The sequence below is a fragment of the Monodon monoceros genome, unplaced genomic scaffold, assembly GCF_005190385.1.
Source record: "Monodon monoceros isolate NGI ecotype Baffin Bay Population unplaced genomic scaffold, NGI_Narwhal_1 Super_Scaffold_4, whole genome shotgun sequence".
In the NCBI taxonomy this organism is placed as follows: domain Eukaryota; kingdom Metazoa; phylum Chordata; class Mammalia; order Artiodactyla; family Monodontidae; genus Monodon; species Monodon monoceros.
In genome coordinates this window covers 31,171,216-31,189,485 of record NW_021703781.1, presented here as the reverse complement: position 1 = coordinate 31,189,485, position 18,270 = coordinate 31,171,216, and the positions used below count along the sequence as shown (strand labels likewise).

Here is an 18,270-nt window from a genome sequence, read left to right as displayed (position 1 = left end):
AGAAAGAAAGAAAGAAAGAAAGAAAGAAAGAAAGAAAGAAAGAAAGAGAAAGAAAGAGAAAGAAAGAGAAAGAAAGAGAAAGAAAGGAAGGAAGGAAGGAAGGGAGAGAGGAATGAAAAACCTTGGAGGTGCTTGTGATTAAGAGAACCTTATTATTAGCTGTTGTACTAACACGATTAAAAAAATCATAGTATAAGGAGAGGGAGTGGTCATACTGCTAAAGAAAAAAATAAGTGAGCAAACAAGATTGTGTAAGTGTTTCTTAAGCAGCATTTTGGGAAACCATTGAGGAGATGGTTCAACTCACTATGCCATCTGGTACACGTCTCTCATCAGAGGAGATGGACGTGTAAGGCTTTTATACCACAATGGCATTCAACAGCAGAGGCACCCAACTAATGTCACTCAACCCTCTGTAATCACCACGAAACCTTCAAATATTGATACACTACAACTTCTGTAGATTATTCTACATGAGAAACTGAAATTACCAGCCAAGGGGAGCCTTTTGTTACACATGACAGTTAAAATTCTGAATGTAAAGCTATAAACTGGCATCTGGTTCATTTTCATTTTTTGTAGCTTGGATAAAGTGAGTTACTACCTAAGATTCTCACGACCTCATGGGACTTGGAAAACATTACTTCTAAACTTTAGGACTAGATGCAAAATTGCATTGTCATTTGAAAGATTGCCAGAGTACAACCTCTCTTGAGTAATCCTGAAGCCTTCATGTGTTAGGTGCTCAGCAGCTGGTCACCGGCAGAATTCAAGAACTCTGGAGGAAGATAGACTCTGGTTCAAATCCTGTATTTCCCACTTGCTCTTTGGATGAGATATTCCATCTAAATAGACCTCAGTTTTGCCGTTTATAAGATAGGGATATAAATAGTTTCTACCTCATGCTTTTCTTTTCTTTCCTTTTCTTTTTTTTGAGAGTGCAATGAAATAATGTAAATTTGGTGGCACATGTCAAGCATTAAATAATGGTAACTTACATTACTCTGAGACATCTGCTTTCTCATGTGGTTTAATATAAGAAAAAACTAAACAAGTACCCTTTTGAATGAATCCCCTATACAAACACATTTATCCATAAATTAGCATTTTATTTTATAAGAAAACAACATATTTAAGTGAATAAAAACATTTCTGTTCCAAATAATCTAATTCAGAGATTTCAGCCTAAAGAAGGGGGATCCTCATTTTTATATTTCTAATGCTGTTTCAGAAATTAGGGCATACACATGAATTCATTTGACTGACATATGAGCTTGTTAGATTTAAAGGAACACACACCAATTCATTCATAATAAGCAGTGTAGCTTTAAGGAAAGTATCCCCACCTCATATCATCTAAACAGAATTATAAATTGGTCATTTCTCAGGAGATAATCTTCAGTGCTTACTAAAATATCCTATAAGTTTTTTTTTTACATGAGGGGATGAAGATATACTAAATAGTTTGAAGTAATAACTTTCTCAATTCTGAACCTACACATATATTTTAGACGATAGACATTTCTAACCCTCCCCTTATAGGCAACTCAGTATTTCTTTTGTCTTCTTTTTTTAACTTCAAAACATAGGATTATTTTAGAATATCTTTTTAAGATTATAGTTAAAAATCTGACTTTTCCCAAGTTTTATAAATCTTTTGATTAAAAAAATATATACCAGAGTTTACTTAGACTGCATAAATATATTATGCTATCCTAAACACAGTATCAAATCACAAACGACATTTAACTGGCAGAGTTCATTTTATTTTTTCATATGAGAATGAAAGAAATTTGCATAAAAGATCTCCCACACAATCTTCAATTCTCCCTGTGGTTTGCTAATACATTTGCAAATGGCACTGCACCTGCTTTTATACAAACATCTTTGATGCCTAGAGCATCAAATGCATCAGGGCATTGTCAGAGACACAGCTGTGTAACAAATAGCTCAAATGGATATAATGAGATATGCTCCATGATTGAGCACCTGACACAGTAGTGAGATATTTCTCAGTAATTTCTCAGTAGTGAGAAATCCCTCTTCATGATCAATGCACCTTCCAAACTTGGCCAGTCTGACATGCCCTTTGACCATCTGTCTTGTATGGATGATTGGCTGGATTTCTCACACAACTCAATGAGCACTTGTGCTTAGAAAGAAGTTTGTACCATCTCCTGATCTATCCACGCTGTGAGGGAAAGTTTGGATATCTGACCTTAAAAATATCAATTTTCCCTCATGCATTTATGAATGAGTAGGTTAAGTCATGACTTCAAGAAATATTTTTTGATTATTGGTTTACTATAAACACTTTTATTTCAAAATTTTTTTACAAACACAATTTTGTGTTTTTATGCACCTTCAAATTCCTGTCCTAACTATGCCAGTTAACTGTATTTTTTTAAACTGATACTGTATTCTAGAGCAGTATTTGTTGTTGAAATTTGCATTGTTCCAATCCCAGTGGCATCATTAAAAAAAAAAATCATGAATATAATTAAGGAAAAATCTTTTTGAATGCTGACAGTTTTATGGACATTAGGCTTGGCATGGTTTATTCAATAGGATAATTATTTTACTGAAGTTGATGTCCTCTCTTCAGTCCTAAAGTAGTGACACTAGGGAGCTCAGAGACACTGACTGAAATAGCAAGGCTCCCACTAATGTGGAAGCAATGTGGGGCTAGTCTAAATTTGGACTGGAGCAACACTTGGTACAGCTTATCCACTTTGGCTGGTACCCAGCTTAAATTTCTCCCCTCCTGGGAAGATGTTTCTGAATTTCCCAAGCCCATTTAGTGGCTTTTGTTTTTAATTTTTTTCATTGTATTTTGCCTATGCCATTTTAATAGCACTTGTTATGTCACCTCAACTATCTGTAGCTTTCTCTACCTTTAATTTCAGAACCTTTAGTCATTAAGGGATGTGGATTATATATCTGCATGTTCAATATCTTATACATATGGCATATAGTAAGTGTGATAAGTATATGTTGATTAAATAATAGTAGGATTCTTGCAGTATATGATTTGGAGTTCTCTGCTATAAATAAGAATTTGTTGAACTTTCTGATGTGTTTATGTTTTGAGTCTGATCAGTAGGAGTGCACACATGACATGGCCATTGGGAATAAAAAGACTTGGGGAAAACACACGTGTGCTTCAGATCATCACCTTGTGATCAAGTCAAGGAAACATGAAATTAACATTGCCCAAAGGAAGAATGATGAAAGTTGAGAAGAAAGGTATTCTGAAATTCATTAACACAGAACTGGCATTGAATACTTGTAGGCACACCAATAAACTGACATAATTAAATTTATAGAGAATATGCCTACATTTCTGCTTCCCAGCTTCATTTATACCTAGAGATACCATATTACTGTGATGATATCATCTCCCATGGAACGAATTTTACCCATATGGATTCTAAAATTACAAGTTAAATCTGAAAATATTTATTCTCAAAGCAAGAAACAGAATATTATACATTCAGTTAGAGCAAGCTGTGGGGGTGAACAGGGTCTAGAATTAGTGAGGCCAGTGAAATCAGTTTATTCAGTAAGTCTATAAACCTATTTATCATTCCAAATACTCCTTCATCATTTGCCATTCTCTATGCATACTAAGTACTCCCTTTGACTCTGACTTTGCCCAACCCCTTCTCTCCAAGGCAAACTCTACTGCTGGATTCACATATTGAGAATCCATTCCCTGTAAAGCTTTATAGCTATAATTTGACTTCACCTTTTATAAGACTCATTATAACATCAGTTAGGCTTGAGTTTCATATAGATGAATTACACAATAACCTCTTATTTTTCCCCTACTGGTAACTAAATTATTTTAAATATTTTAAAACAGACCTCTTAATACATATCTTGATTCCATAGCAAACTGTTATACTATAAGGTATAAGTGTCACTGAAAATCCTCAGGGAAAGCCCAATAGGATGATGACTCATCCATTTCTTTCAACAGTGATAATTATTATTTATGTAGCAAGTTTAGTTTACTATAACCGTGGCCATACCATTTGTGGGGTTTGATGCTATCCCAGTCCCACACACCACCAGGCAGTGTTTCTTATATCTACAGTCATTCTACTACATAACTTCTGGAGCCTCTGTTCTCTGAGCCAGCAATCACCACAGTCTGGTGGAGCAAATTTCTCTACTGATTAGGCTAAGTACCTGCTATCCTCAAATGACTGTTGATGCTCAACTTCCATGCTGCTAATCCCCACCATCATCAGTAAATAAGGAAAGTGCAAACCACATGTCCTTCTCAACAATTTATACTCTACCACATGACCATGCCCATGGTTTTCTGCAATTCTTGGTTCATATGACTACAACCTCCTCTTCACGCCAACAACTTGTTTGAGGACTCCCATGGTGACTACTCATTAATTCCATTCAGATTAGCCAATCCCTATTCATCTCGTTACGCATCTACCTTACATTCCATAATGCTTCATTTCAATATTACCTTGAATTTCATTGTCCTTATGAGTTTTCATCACATCTATCTACCAAAACCCCAAATCTGCCGGAATTGAGCTGTCTGCTTTTTCAATGATCCAATACCTAGATACTAGAGCACTAATGAGTAATATCACACAACAGGAAGATCAATTTTAATATAAGTGTGTCATCACTAATCTCTAATTACCCCTCAAAACTTCCAGAAGTATAACTATCAACTTAACATCTTCTCTCAGATATATCAAAGGCACCCAGAACTCAAAATTTCCAGACCTAATCTAGTAAAACATCTCCCATAAATCTGTTCTTCTTCTAGTCTTCTTTTTCAGAAAATGGGCCCACATTTTATCTAAATGTGCAAACTATTAAACCCTGCAGCCATCCTTGAAAATCTCCCTTTTCTAACCTTCAACATCAATTCCTCTCAAATACTGGTTGCTATCACGTCCCCAGTATCTGTCAGTTTCTCCTCTCACATCTTCCATTATCACATGAGTCCAAGCCAATATCATCTTGCCTCAAACAGGTCTTAAGAAATTTTAAATTTTATATTTATCAGTTTTATTACCTAATTATCATCTGAAAGATTCCTAGACTGTACGCTCCATCAAACCAGCTTTTATGGTCCATTTTTGCTCACTATTTTATCTGTGGCATGTGTTGCATTTTTTCTTTGCTCACAGTGAGCAACTGATAAATATTTGCTGAATTGATTAATGGATAAATGAAAACAAGCAAATGTGTAAGTATTATCACAGAGAACATATGCAGGTATAAAGCAAGTATTCACATCTATAATCATATAAGAGAAAAACCTGAAGTTCGACAAAAGCTGAGCAAGGAGAACCTATGAATTTGGATTCAAATTTGGGTCCTCAGTTTCACTAACTTTATCTCCTGAGTATCTTTCTATTTTAGTACCATGATGCCTATCAATCCTATGGAATGCTTTTTCTTTTCATTTACTTATAATGTAGACTCAGAAAAGTATGTCCCATTCTTAATGTAATTATCTATGAGTACAGAAAATAATTACTGTGGAAGGTATTCTAATCCTTTTAAAAACACACCATTCACTACAAATACTTTCAAAATAAATATTTTCACTTTGTAAATGAAAACAAAATTAAGATTGACCAAAATATACCCAAAGTAGTCATCATGCAAAAGGAAAAAAAAAATAGAGCAGAAAATAACAAAAACTGATATGTTTAAACCATCACCATTATTTTCTACCATTTATTGAGTGTTTGCCATCTTGCAGACATTGTGCTAAGCAATTTATATGTGCGATAAAATAGGAGCTCTCGTTATCCCTCTTTACAGATAAGAAAATTGAGAATTAGAGCAAACAATCAAATCCAGGAGCCAAATTCAACTTCTGTAAGGTTCCAAAGCTGCACTTAACATTAAATTGCCTTCCCAATAAGTAGTTAAGTCTTTCATTTTGAGCCATTACTTAGTGAAAAATCGACAAAAACATTTTTTACTACTAATAGTACCTGACAGTGAGACATTTCAATTATAATCAGATGGGGAAGGAGAACACTATATACATTATCAAACTTAGCTTTTTCCAGATATTTAAGGAGAAAATTGTTTAGTCTTACCCATGAATTCAATCCCCAAGTGGTCTGCTACACCGAAGTCAGCATATAAGAAAGGAAAACAGAAAAAGAAAAAAAGGTTAGAAAAAATTCCACACAGAAATCAGTGCTTATAAGATTGGCCTTTCAAGGCGAGGACTGTGTCTCAATTGTAACACCATGTTTGCTTGCGAAAGATAAATTAGTTTGCCCACAATTAGGGGTGATCTGAACACTGACTGGTATTTCCCAGTAGCCAGGAATTTAGATGGGATAATATTGCCAAGTATGCTAAGTATAAATTTAGCCAATAAAAAAGGAAAGAAAGAAAAAAAGAAAAAAAAAAAGAAGGAAGGAAGGGAGGGAGGGAGAAAGAAAAAAAAAAACTTCATATAAAGCATATCTGGAACTAAAGTTATTTTCAGAACTCATGATATTTTATGTAGAATAACTACTTGTTTAACATTAAACTTATTTGAACCTTTATGTTAATAATATGTAGGTAAAGGACTTCTGCATGACAGGCTTTCACCAGGCACTCTTCACTTTCACAAAAAAGAAATGATGTTGGATCTTTTCCCCTTTATTTGTTAGATGAAGAAACTGTGCTTCATTGAGACTAAAAATCTTACATGAGGAAGACCCAGGGCATAAATCCAGTCTATCTGACCCTTTGGTCCTATGACCGTTAAACTTGATAGCACTTCCTATCAAAAACAAATGGTAGATGTGTCCATGTCTGTTCTATGTTCCTATGGACAGCATACCATTTTGACCACCTAATGTCTGTGATCAACAGAGGGATAAACCGGACCCTGCTATATCCAGCCATTCAACTTTGGAGATTTGTTTATTTAAATGGTGCTTTCTTTTAATCATTCAGTTATTCACTTTTAAAATTCATTGCATTATTTAATGATGATTTCTGTTGTAGTAATATGTTTCTTAAATGAGAATAAATGAAAAAAAAAAACCAGTATTCCTAAGATCATGTTTATTTCCAAGACTAATTTCTGGGCTCCCTTTTATGACTTCTCTATTTAGGAAAGATTTTCTTTTTAAAAAATATGCATTTAGTTATCTTGAATATTTCAATGCCTTTCTTATTTGTAAATAACTCATCTTTAAATTCTATTGTGGTAAAATATATATAACATAAACCTTGTCATTTTGACAAATTTTAAGTGTACAATTCAGTGGTATTAATTACATTGGAAATGTTGTGTAACCATGACCAATATATTTCCCAAACTTTTCTATCACTCCGAAGAGAAACTCTACCCACTAAGAAATAATTTCCCATTTTCCCCTCCCTGCTCTGTTCCGGGCAACCTCTAATCTACTTTACGTATCTATGAATCTGCCTGTAAATAGTTCAGTTTTTAAGTTATTAGGAATTATTTTAATTGAGAAATATCTCATGTAAAGAACTATGGTAATGTTTTTTAAAAGTAGATGCATTTCTTCCTTTCCATGGCATTTTTTACCTGCTTAATTTATACTATGATAGCTATCTAGCACACTTTCATAAAAAGACAAGATTTTTGTTCGCAAGTAATTCAGAAATCAGTGGGAGCCCACAGATAGAAAGCTTTGAAAATTCTTCGTGACAGTGCTATAATGGAAAATGAGAAAATGTGCATTGGATAGAGTGGCCAAGAATCCATAAAAGCTTGTCCTGGGAGGAGGAGAATGTGCTTTTTGAATGGAGATTGTAGAAAAGTTGGCTAGACTATGTTTGGGTTCTTGTGTGAAAAAAATCTTCATGATTGCACTTAGGACACTAGGGAGAGACTAGAGTTGTGCTATTTTAAAGCGGGGATGTGGGTGAGATTACCTATCATGAGACTAAAAGAAAAAAAAAAAAAGATTGAGAATAAAAAAAACCTTCTGCCTACAGCCAGAACAGCCATTAGCCCTAGTCTGGTTGAACAAGAACTTTCTAGTAGAATATATAAGATAGATAACCAGCAAGGACCTACTGTATACCACAGGGAACTCTACTCAATATTCTGTGATAACTTATATGAGAAAAGAATCTGAAAAAGAATGAATATATGTATATGTATAACCGAATCACTTTGCTGTACACCTGAAACAATATTGTAAATCAACTATATTCCAATAAAATTAAAAAATAAAATAAAATAAAATTGATGTGGTACAATGGAATATTATTCAGCCTTAAAAAAGAATAATGCCAACTGCAGCAACATGGATGGACCTAGAAATTATCATACTAAGTGAAATAGGTCAGAAAGAGAAAGACAAATACCATATGATATCACTTATATGTGGAATCTAAAATATGGCACAAATGAACTTATTTATGAAACAAAAAGAGACTCACACATAGAAAACAAATTTATGGTTACCAAAGGGGAAAGGGACCAAAGGGATACAGTAGGAGTCCGGGATTAGCAGGTACAAACTACTACCATAAAACAGATAAACAACAAGCTCCTACTATATAGCGCAGGGAACTATATTCAATGTCCTCTAATAAACCATAATGGAAAAGAATATGAAAAAGAATATATATATATATATATATATATATATATAACTGAGTCACTGCTGTATACCAGAAACTAATACGACACTGTTAAATCAACTATACTTCAATGTAAAAAAAAGAACTTTCTAGTAGAACTGAGATGGCTCAGAAATGGCTGGCTGTAGTCTGTTTTGCTGGCAAGTATAACCAATGGTCACTCTTCATTCTTCCCACAACCTTGGTGGGTCCATCTCTATATGAGACAGGAGATATGGGCAATCAGGCTTTGTAAGTCTGGAAATTGCATGAAGAAATGAGTGGCAAGTTTGATAAATTTGAGGGCAATCTAAACACTTTAAACCAGAATGAATTCATAACCAGTAAAAGGAACAGAAATCAGAATTTTAAAATTATTCAAACACTAAACGGTGTTAAGTAGATGTCTTAAGAGAAAGGAAATCTGTCTACTCTTAACACAGCAGAAAAGTTACATCTAATTATTAGAGTAGTAGTTCTCAGAAATACTGTCAAGCAACATGGCATTATATTCTTAGATTTTATAGAGAAATTATTTACTTTTTATAATAACATTCATGAAGACTGACCCTACTGAAACATACAAATAAAAAGTTAGATCTTATTTAAAATTTCCCTCTTTCTCTCTCTCTCTCCCTCTCACCACACACACACACACACACACACACACACACACACACACACACACACACACATTTCCATTCTTTTATTAAAATGCTAAACACCGATCATTATTGCAGGTTTAAAGATACTGACAGGATTTGTTAACAGACAAAAGGATTGATGAAAATCCATGAAATTGCATGACAGAAAAGCAATTAATTTTGTCAACTGAGTCACACAGAACAGAAACCACAATACTTCTCATAACCCTTCACTGGCTAATTCTTAAAGCAAACAGCGTTCCTGGGGATATTCAGGTCTGCACGAAAACATCAAGAGGAATGTGATAAGAATGAATCAATTAATGACTCATTTATTCATTCACTCAACAAACCATGTGCCAAGAACTGTGCAAATATTGGGATGAAGGAGGAGGCAAATAACTTCAAGAAAAACAGTTTGATCTTCCCTATGGCATGTATTAGAATGTATAATTCCCATTTCTTTTAGAGTCTGAAGAACTTTTATATGTAAAAACTGCAGTTCTTTGGGAATATTGCACCCTTTGATTATATAGTAGTGGCTAAGATATACTGAGCACTTACTACATGCCAGGAGCTGCTTAAAGTATTAACTCACAGAAACTTGTAAGACTGTCATGATCCTCATTTTACAGATGAGGAACAGAGGTAAACAAACTTTCCCAAAACTACACTGTTGATAAGTAGTAGAAACACAACTGAGCCTAATCTTCTCGACTTTCAGCCACCAGTCATTCTCAGGGTTTACTTATGCCCTCCTTATGAAGAAAAAGCTAATTTTTACAAAATCATCAGTTAATAAGACGTGCAGGGAGGAGTTATTTAATCCACTTAAGAGAACAAATTGTTTTCAAGTATCCTCAGGCACTGTAGAAGCACTACTTATTTATTTGCTCACTGCTGGTTTATTGATGAAGTGCCCAATATAAGCTAGGCAGAGAGGGATTCCCTCTCTCCAAGGAACCAAACTGGCAAATCATTAACATCTTTTCATTGGTTCCTAGGGAGATTTCTTCATAACGAGCCTTGCCCAATTGAAGTTATTTGTTTGTACGTATAGCAAGGGATGTACGGAGTTGTGCCTGAATATGCGCCAGACATTGAACCAAATAATCTTCAAATTGGCAACACACTTAACAAATACCAGCAGCTCTGCCTGAAACGTGCTTAAGATTTGAGGGCTACGGAAGTGACCAGGGAGACAAACTTAACATGCTATAAAGTCAAAAACTCCGGGAAATTCAAGGCCCACATGTTTCCAACATGTCCATAATTCTTTTTTTTTGGCCACGCGGCATGTGGGATCTTAGTTCCCCAACCAGGGATCGAACCTATGTCCCCTGCAGTGGAAAAGTGGAATCTTAACCACTGGACTGCCAGGGAAGTCCCTCAAAGCTTCTTATTTATATGTTGACAGACAGACAACCAGGGGCTACAAATAGTTCCCTCAATCTGGGCAGAATGAGGAAAAGCAACCAAAAGCAATCCTTGACTTGATTCCAATCTCAGGGCGAGATGAGACAAGTTGTCCAGCCTGTGATGAGGAACCCCTGTAATGCAGCACCAGGATGATGCAACATGAATGTGAGTTTCAGTGTCACTCTTATATTAAAAGTAACTGAACAGGTAGTTCTATCATAGAGTAGTTCCAAACGGGATGATTTAAGCCCTTATTCCAGGGGATGTGGAAAAACATGTTATATGAAAATATTGTTCTGTGTTTTAAAAAGTTAGAATAGTCGCTTAAAGTTCAACAGGCTTCTCCACTGCAAGAATCCCTAAAGGTCTTCATATGTGTGCCAAGACTCCCCCGGTGGAGTATTTCCCAACTTGATGTAAGCTACCACCTTGTTATGAAGCACTCTGCGGTAGTAATCTATCATAGTACCCGTGCTGGGAAATAGGTCCCATATAAATGTGGAGGAAACTAGCCACTCAACTATAAAATATGTCATTTTATAAATGGTTTATCTTAATCACTGAACTGAAATCTGTCACTCTGTAGATTCTACCCTCAGATCCATGTCAAATGACTTTTCAGTGGTGACGCTTTAGGATGAGGTAGTCCATCACAACTAAGAAGACTAAGTTGGATTTATGAAGATGGTAAGCTGGGTCTTGAACATCTGCTGACTCCTGACACCTGTGCTTATCATTCTCTAGTAGTTTCTAGAATCGCTGTAAAGAGATGTAACTGTGTCATGCTTCACCAGTGGGTCATTGTATTTTGCTTGCTCCTGGAGAAGATCATGGACAAGGTGATGAGATGTCACACGTCAAGGCACTGTCATGTATGTCCCAGTTTATTATAACAAGACAGGTAAACTAGGAGAGGCTGGGATAGACTCTAAGGTTTCTGATTAGGAGGGTAAGGGCTGAGGGTGGACCTGGCTGTGATTGCTGAGGGAAGCTAGAGTCTAGAAGCAATCCATGGGATCCACAGAATATATACCTTTCAAAAAGATTAAGGTGTCACAGGATGGGGGAATAGGGCTCACCACAGGCTCCCAGAGCATATAACTGTTCACCAGAGGGAAGTGACACTTGGAAGTCACTAAGACAACGTGACAACTGGGAGCCAAGAATAGCCAGACGTGAATCTCTCAGGCCTTTTGGGTCAGTCCCGCAACAGGGAGGGAAGGAGAGCTGGCAAGCGTGTGAGCTCATTCCTGCAGGGTGAGGAAGGAAAGGCCCTTTCCAGGCATTGCATTCCATTCTATCATGTTGTCCTAAAAGGAGAGGGCTATTATCAGATTATCCTTTTTCCAGCTACTTAGTGCAAGAGTTTGGGTATGAATGCAGGTTAGATTCTAACCTCCATGCTCCCTCCATTAAATCATGCTACCTTGTTAAACAGGTAATTTTATTTTTATCAGCACACATATACATTTGATCTTAAAATTTCTACATTAAATTTTTTTTTAAATTTATTTTTGGCTGTGTTGTGTCTTCGTTGCTGCGCATGGGCTTTCTCTAGTTGCAGTGAGCGGGGGCTACTCTTCCTTGTGGTGCACGGGCTTCTCATTGTGGTGGCTTCTCTTGTTGTGGAGCACGGGCTCTAGGCACGTGGGCTTCAGTAGTTGTGGCACACAGGCTCAGTAGTTGTGGCTCGCGGGCTCAAGAGCACAGGCTCAGTAGTCGTGGCGCACGGGCTTACTTGCTCCGCGGCATGTGGGATCTTCCCAGACCAGGGCTCGAACCTGTGTCCCCTGCGTTGGCAGGCGGATTCTTAACCACTGTGCCACCAGGGAAGTCCAAAATTTCTACATGTTTATGCATAAAATTTGGACAGTAAAACATCACATTAATGAAAATGATACATTTCTTATTATATTTTGAAACTAATTCCTGTTAAATTTTTATTCTAGTTCTTTCTGGTCTTCTCTCTGTACATGTAAAATAAGTTTAAAGTCAATTTTACACAAAATCACCTTGCCTCATGGGCCTAAGTCAGAGGACTCTCTGTGGCCACTTCAGCTCTATAATCCCAATCCCACTCTTACTTCTATCATATCAGAACTGACAGCTTTTTCTACTGTTGAGAGTAAGTCCTGACATTAATACTGTGACCAGCCTCACACCAGACAGGTCATCAATCATGGAGAAGTAAAACCACTTTTCCAGAAGAGCACATAGCCCCATTCTCCCTTCCACGGGCCTTGTAATGAAACATGACCTCTTAATTTTTCTTCTCAAAAGCTCTGTTACGGATTCCTCTTGAACAGAGACACTTCTATTTCACACTCCCCTCTCATCCTCTAAATAAAAATATTCGTTTGTATCAAAGGAGGAGAAGCAAGCAGCCATGGAGACGGCCACACGTTCATGCAGCGCAAACTCAAGATGGGCATTCCGCTCCGTGAAATCAAATAACAAATCAGAGTTACAACTGAGGTTTATGAGGGACTCTTTGTTTAGGCTGCTCCTCAAGGATGAATCTTGCCTAAACGGCTTGTAGAATTTTCCAGTGAAAACATCTTAGAACATTAGACTTAAAATGATTTCATATTCACAATTATTGATTAAAGAATTAAATAAGAATTATCATTATATAGAAGAATTCTTCATTCAAAAAATACTGCTATTTTGGTTACATAATTGATGATAGCAAATTTGTATAGGTGAATGCACTAGGGGTTTTTGTTCTTGAAATTCCCCAGCTCTTGTCATATTTTATCAACTTTCTCAACTTCTCATATTTTCTCACTGGGACTTTCCACACACATTATTTTATATAACTCTAAAAATTAGCCTGTAAAGTAGTGCTACTGACCCCCATTTAATAGCTGAAGAAAATAAGCGTTGTGAAAAGCTAAAGGCCGCATTTATAGATGCCTATATTCTGAGGGTGGAAAACTATCTCAAATCCCAGGAGTGAAGGGTCATTATTTCTCTTGCTCACTGATTTATCACTCTAGCCTATCAAAATCTGACATTTTGTTGATGCTCAATAAATATTTATTGAATGAATGAAATGCCATCTGAGTCAGCCCCTTTGCCCACTGCATGTGATATTCTGAATTCCTTCAGAGCACATCCAGGCTGTTTTCCATCACCTCAGTTTCTGAGGGTTCCAATGAACATTACACCTCTGGGTGCAACTCTTTCGATATTGAAAAAACAATATCCATAAATGTTTCTAGAACACCCCCCATATCAGAGTACTACATTTAATTACTACTTACATGAGACTACAATTCTGGAGTCCAAAAATCACCAGATTATTATCTGAAAGTGTCCAACGCATGTATACCATTGTCACATAATTTTTGTATGTAATTTAGGATTCATGTAAACAAGTGGTCAATTAACAGGAAAAAGTATTCAATTTTCCATGGTAATTAAAATATTATTATATATGCTATTTAAGGGGTTACTTCTTAATAATGTCAAACCGTTCAAGCAATCTTTGAAATATTTGTTTTGTACACTTTTACAGATTGTAACTTTTCAACCTCAATCCATTTTACTATCATTGAAGACATACAGAAGAGATTAAGGTTGGTAGATGTAAGGATTATAATAAAATAGGGGAATGTCTACTCAAAAAAGTAAAAGAAAGGAAAGAAAGAAGTATATGGCAATCAGCATTATTTGTGTTTGCAGTTGATATGCTAATTAATCAAAGCTTTTGTTAACCAGTTGTTTTAGTACTATGCTTTTCATTATATTCCTGAATTCAAAATTGCAATAGCTTCATGATGAATACTAATTCAGAAAATGATGGACACATTTTAAGAAACATTGCTCTGAAATGAGCTCTCCTAAGCAAAGAACAAAGAAAGCTAACTCCCACCTCCCAACAGATGACAGCTTTGGTAGCATGGAGATCCCAACAAAGGTATCTTCTGCTTCCCATCTGCCAAAAATAGAGGGACCAAAGAGAACGATTAGCCAAGAGGTCGAAGATTCTTGGTCCTGGACCAACTGCCCAAGGTATTGATCTGGAACACCCAAATGCAGGGAAGTAATGGAGCTGGCAAAAAGCCTCATTCATGATGAAGTAAAGAAAAGAGCAAGTCCACGCCAAGGAAATAGCAAAGATAATTCAAACTAGGAGGCCAGTTAAGGTCATAATCAGGAAGAGGTCCTTTTATGTTAGGACTCAGGAAAACCGATTAGCGGCCGAGAAAGTGCAACTTATGATAGGCTGGGCTAACTGTGTCAGGGCTAAGACCCAAAACAGGCCTGTGTGTTGGAAGCTTATTCTTAAGTGTTGCCTGATGCCATCAAGAAATGATGTGGGACAAGATGACACAAGACAGACCTGGCACTTTTGTACTTTGCTTTTGGTAACCACTCTTTAGGTTGGCCTCTGAATGGTAGGCTTGTCCATTGTCACTGCCGCCGGCTTTGCTCTATTTTATTTTACGTAAAGGTATTTATTTGTATGGAAAAATATATTGCACGACAAATAGTTCTTCAAATGCAGAAGGTAGCTGGCTATTTAAAGTTTTTCTGTAGGAAATCACTTAAAATATGAGAAAGAAGTCACCCATTTTTCCTAACTCTCTAAAGATTCTGTTCTACCAGCACTTCCCTCAAATAGGCCCATACCCACACATCTCATGTTTTTATTCCAGCCATTACACTAGCCTTGAATATCTTTCCTGATGGACTCTCAAGTCTTCCTCCTACAAACTCAGTCTGTCTTTCAAGGACCAGTTCCTCCTGAAGCCATCTCTGAAAGCCTGAAATAACACTACCTGCTCGGTTTTTCTATGAATGATAATGGGATCTGTATTTAGGAGTAGGATTATTGTGCACTGAAATACAACCAGTAGAGATATACCTATACCATAAGTAATTAGGAAAACTAGGATCTTTTGCCTGCCCCTCCTTCACTTCCCCTTCTGCCTTTCAAATAGCAGATGGAAAGTAAATGTTTATTGAATCTTTTTCATAACCCCACCAATTTTCTTTCTCGATGAGGTATACCATTGTGAGATTTTTTTAAAAAGTAAATCATGCTTATAAACTATAATGCTTTCTCTCAGGCGAGATTTTCTACCTTAGTCTTCCAGATTTTCTGGACGCTTTCAATAGGCTTCCATTAAAACACACACACACATACACACAAACTATATTTCGAGTTACATAGTTTATTCCTCACTGAATTGTGAATCACCTGCAGGGAACAAAAAAAAAGAAAGAGGAAAGTCTTTTCTTTTCCTCTTCTATCACCTCAATGAACTGAGATGGTCAGGCAAGTGACTACTTATATAAGAAGTTCTTTTTTTTTTTTTTTTTTTTTTTTTTGCGGTACGCGGGCCTCTCATTGCTGTGGCCTCTCCCGTTGGTGGAGCACAGGCTCCGGACGCGCAGGCTCAGCGGCCATGGCTCACGGGCCCAGCCACTCCACGGCATGTGGGATCTTCCCAGACCGGGGCATGAACCCGTGTCCCCTGCATCGGCAGGCGGACTCTCAACCACTGCGCCACCAGGGAAGCCCAAGAAGTTCTTATTTTAATGTTCTTTGGGAGAAGAGGGAAGCACTGGTAGCCACTAAGGTTGCAGAGAAAAGCCTCAACGAAGCTTTTATCCACAGCCATCCATGGCAGCCATGTTCACTCCTGTGCTCATCCCCTGCCTCTGTTCCATACACAAACTCAGCTCCATTCGTGGAATGAAAGAAAGTGCTTCAATACAACATGATTTTTAGAGCTCCTGATCTTTGTAAGAACTGCTTTATCTTGCTCTTTTCAGACTCAGCTCAAACAATTCCCCAAGAGGTGCCCTTTCTACTAACACTTTGCTCTTTCAATTCTATCTTGCGGTCATTTGTCTGGCAGTCTCGCCTCCTTCCAGACTATGTGCCCTATCTAGCAGGTAGTAAATGCTCAAAGCATTTTTGTTGACTGAATCCACAAATAGATGGATAATGAGTATCTGAAGAAATCAACCGATTTATTTGTTTAAATGCACATATTCATGGTGCCTAATATTTGGTATTGTGCTCTTAAAATGATACATAAAATCAGGCAACTGGGAAGAAAACTTGGCAACCCTATGGCTTCTGCTACTAATTTTGTTTCTTAGCTTCATTCTGACAAGTTAACACATTCCAATATTGGGGAACATCTTAATTTAATATTTAATGCTGTAATTTTTTTTTGTAAAAAGCACTGGTATGGGAATAGTTTCATAGCTTATGATACGATACTTATGCTGGATATTTCTATTACCAAGTTTAAAAGTCACGACAATTTAGACTCAAAAACCTCTGAACACCTGGGAATGCTCGATAATGAGCACAACAGACAACACACTTGGGCTTACTAATGGATTAATGTATTACTTTTGCAGACTTAAAATGTAGCAATTTCTTTCCCCCTAAATGCATAACCAGCTGAGGGTATTATTTGGTTCATTTAAACGCAAAGAACAATTCTTCTTTTGCTACCTGCTTCCTAAATCTATTAAGTAGTTAATAACATAGGACTAATGTAAGCTGCTTTTATTTAACAGAAATAAAGAAATGGAAATTAAACTGGTAGAGCCTTCACCCAATAATGGCTTACCCCAGAGTAGCTGAATTCTTCGTAGTGTAGAAAAACTAGGGAAAGCATCTTTATTAAAAAAATGGAAGAAACTATTATCTAATTTTGGCTATAATTAGCTGGGAACCCAGTGGAATCCAGGTACTTTGAAGTTCTCACCCTCATCCTCCCACTACCCTCTTCTATAGTCTTGATAACTCTCTCTGTGTGTTTTCTAGATATGTGGATAAAAAATAATCACTCTGCCGGGCATCCTATTAGTGAGATAACCTTTTCAAAATTCTGTGTGGATGTCAAAAGCTGAGTATGGATGAATTTATAAAGTTCTAATTTTACATCACTTAGACATTAGCAAAGCAAATGAATAGAGTCTACAATGTTATTCTTCAAAGCTACCATCTACAAATGATAGACTTGTGAGTCTATATGACATCCTGCTGACTCATCCCCACAGCATCCTTTCTGCAGATAATATTTTACGGATGAGGAAACTGAGATTCAGAAAGGTGTACTAATTTGCTCAAGATGGGCTAATTTGCTTCCCAAGATGGGAAGCACGTAATTTCATTAAATCATGCCGCTGTCCCCATAGAAAACTTTCCACCTTGCCTAGCATGCCATGTAAGTCAAACGTTAATGATCCAGCCCCATCCTGCTTCTCCAGCCCCACCTCCACATTCCTTCTCCAATTCCAAAGCCTCACCTTGCTCACGTGCAGTCTGGTGAACTTCATTCATAACGACTCACTTTTTTTAAACACAGCTAGCTCTGGAATGCATATCTTTTCCCACATACTGTCTCCAATAGAAACAGTCTTTCATGGAATCTTTTATATTTATGTACTGTAGGTTCATCACACTCTATTATAGTTCTTTGTTTTCTTGCTCATCTTCCCCCAAATGACTATAAGCAACTTAATAAAAAAAGCCATGCTTAGTATGTCTTTATATCATAGTTCCTGGCACAGAGAGAGTATTTGAGTAAATAAAGAAAATTAAATAACTGCATGGATTTTTGAA

At 36.7% G+C, this 18,270-nt stretch overlaps 1 protein-coding gene across 1 annotated transcript in view; it reads right to left on the bottom strand.

The window, feature by feature from the left end:
• Positions 1-18,270, bottom strand: part of NRG3 (neuregulin 3) — a 1,055,237-nt gene that overhangs the window by 118,600 nt on the left and 918,367 nt on the right. The window contains exon 4 of the mRNA XM_029245782.1: positions 6,099-6,125. Within this exon, the coding sequence (XP_029101615.1) occupies positions 6,099-6,125 (27 nt within the window). The remainder of the gene's footprint in view (positions 1-6,098; positions 6,126-18,270) is intronic.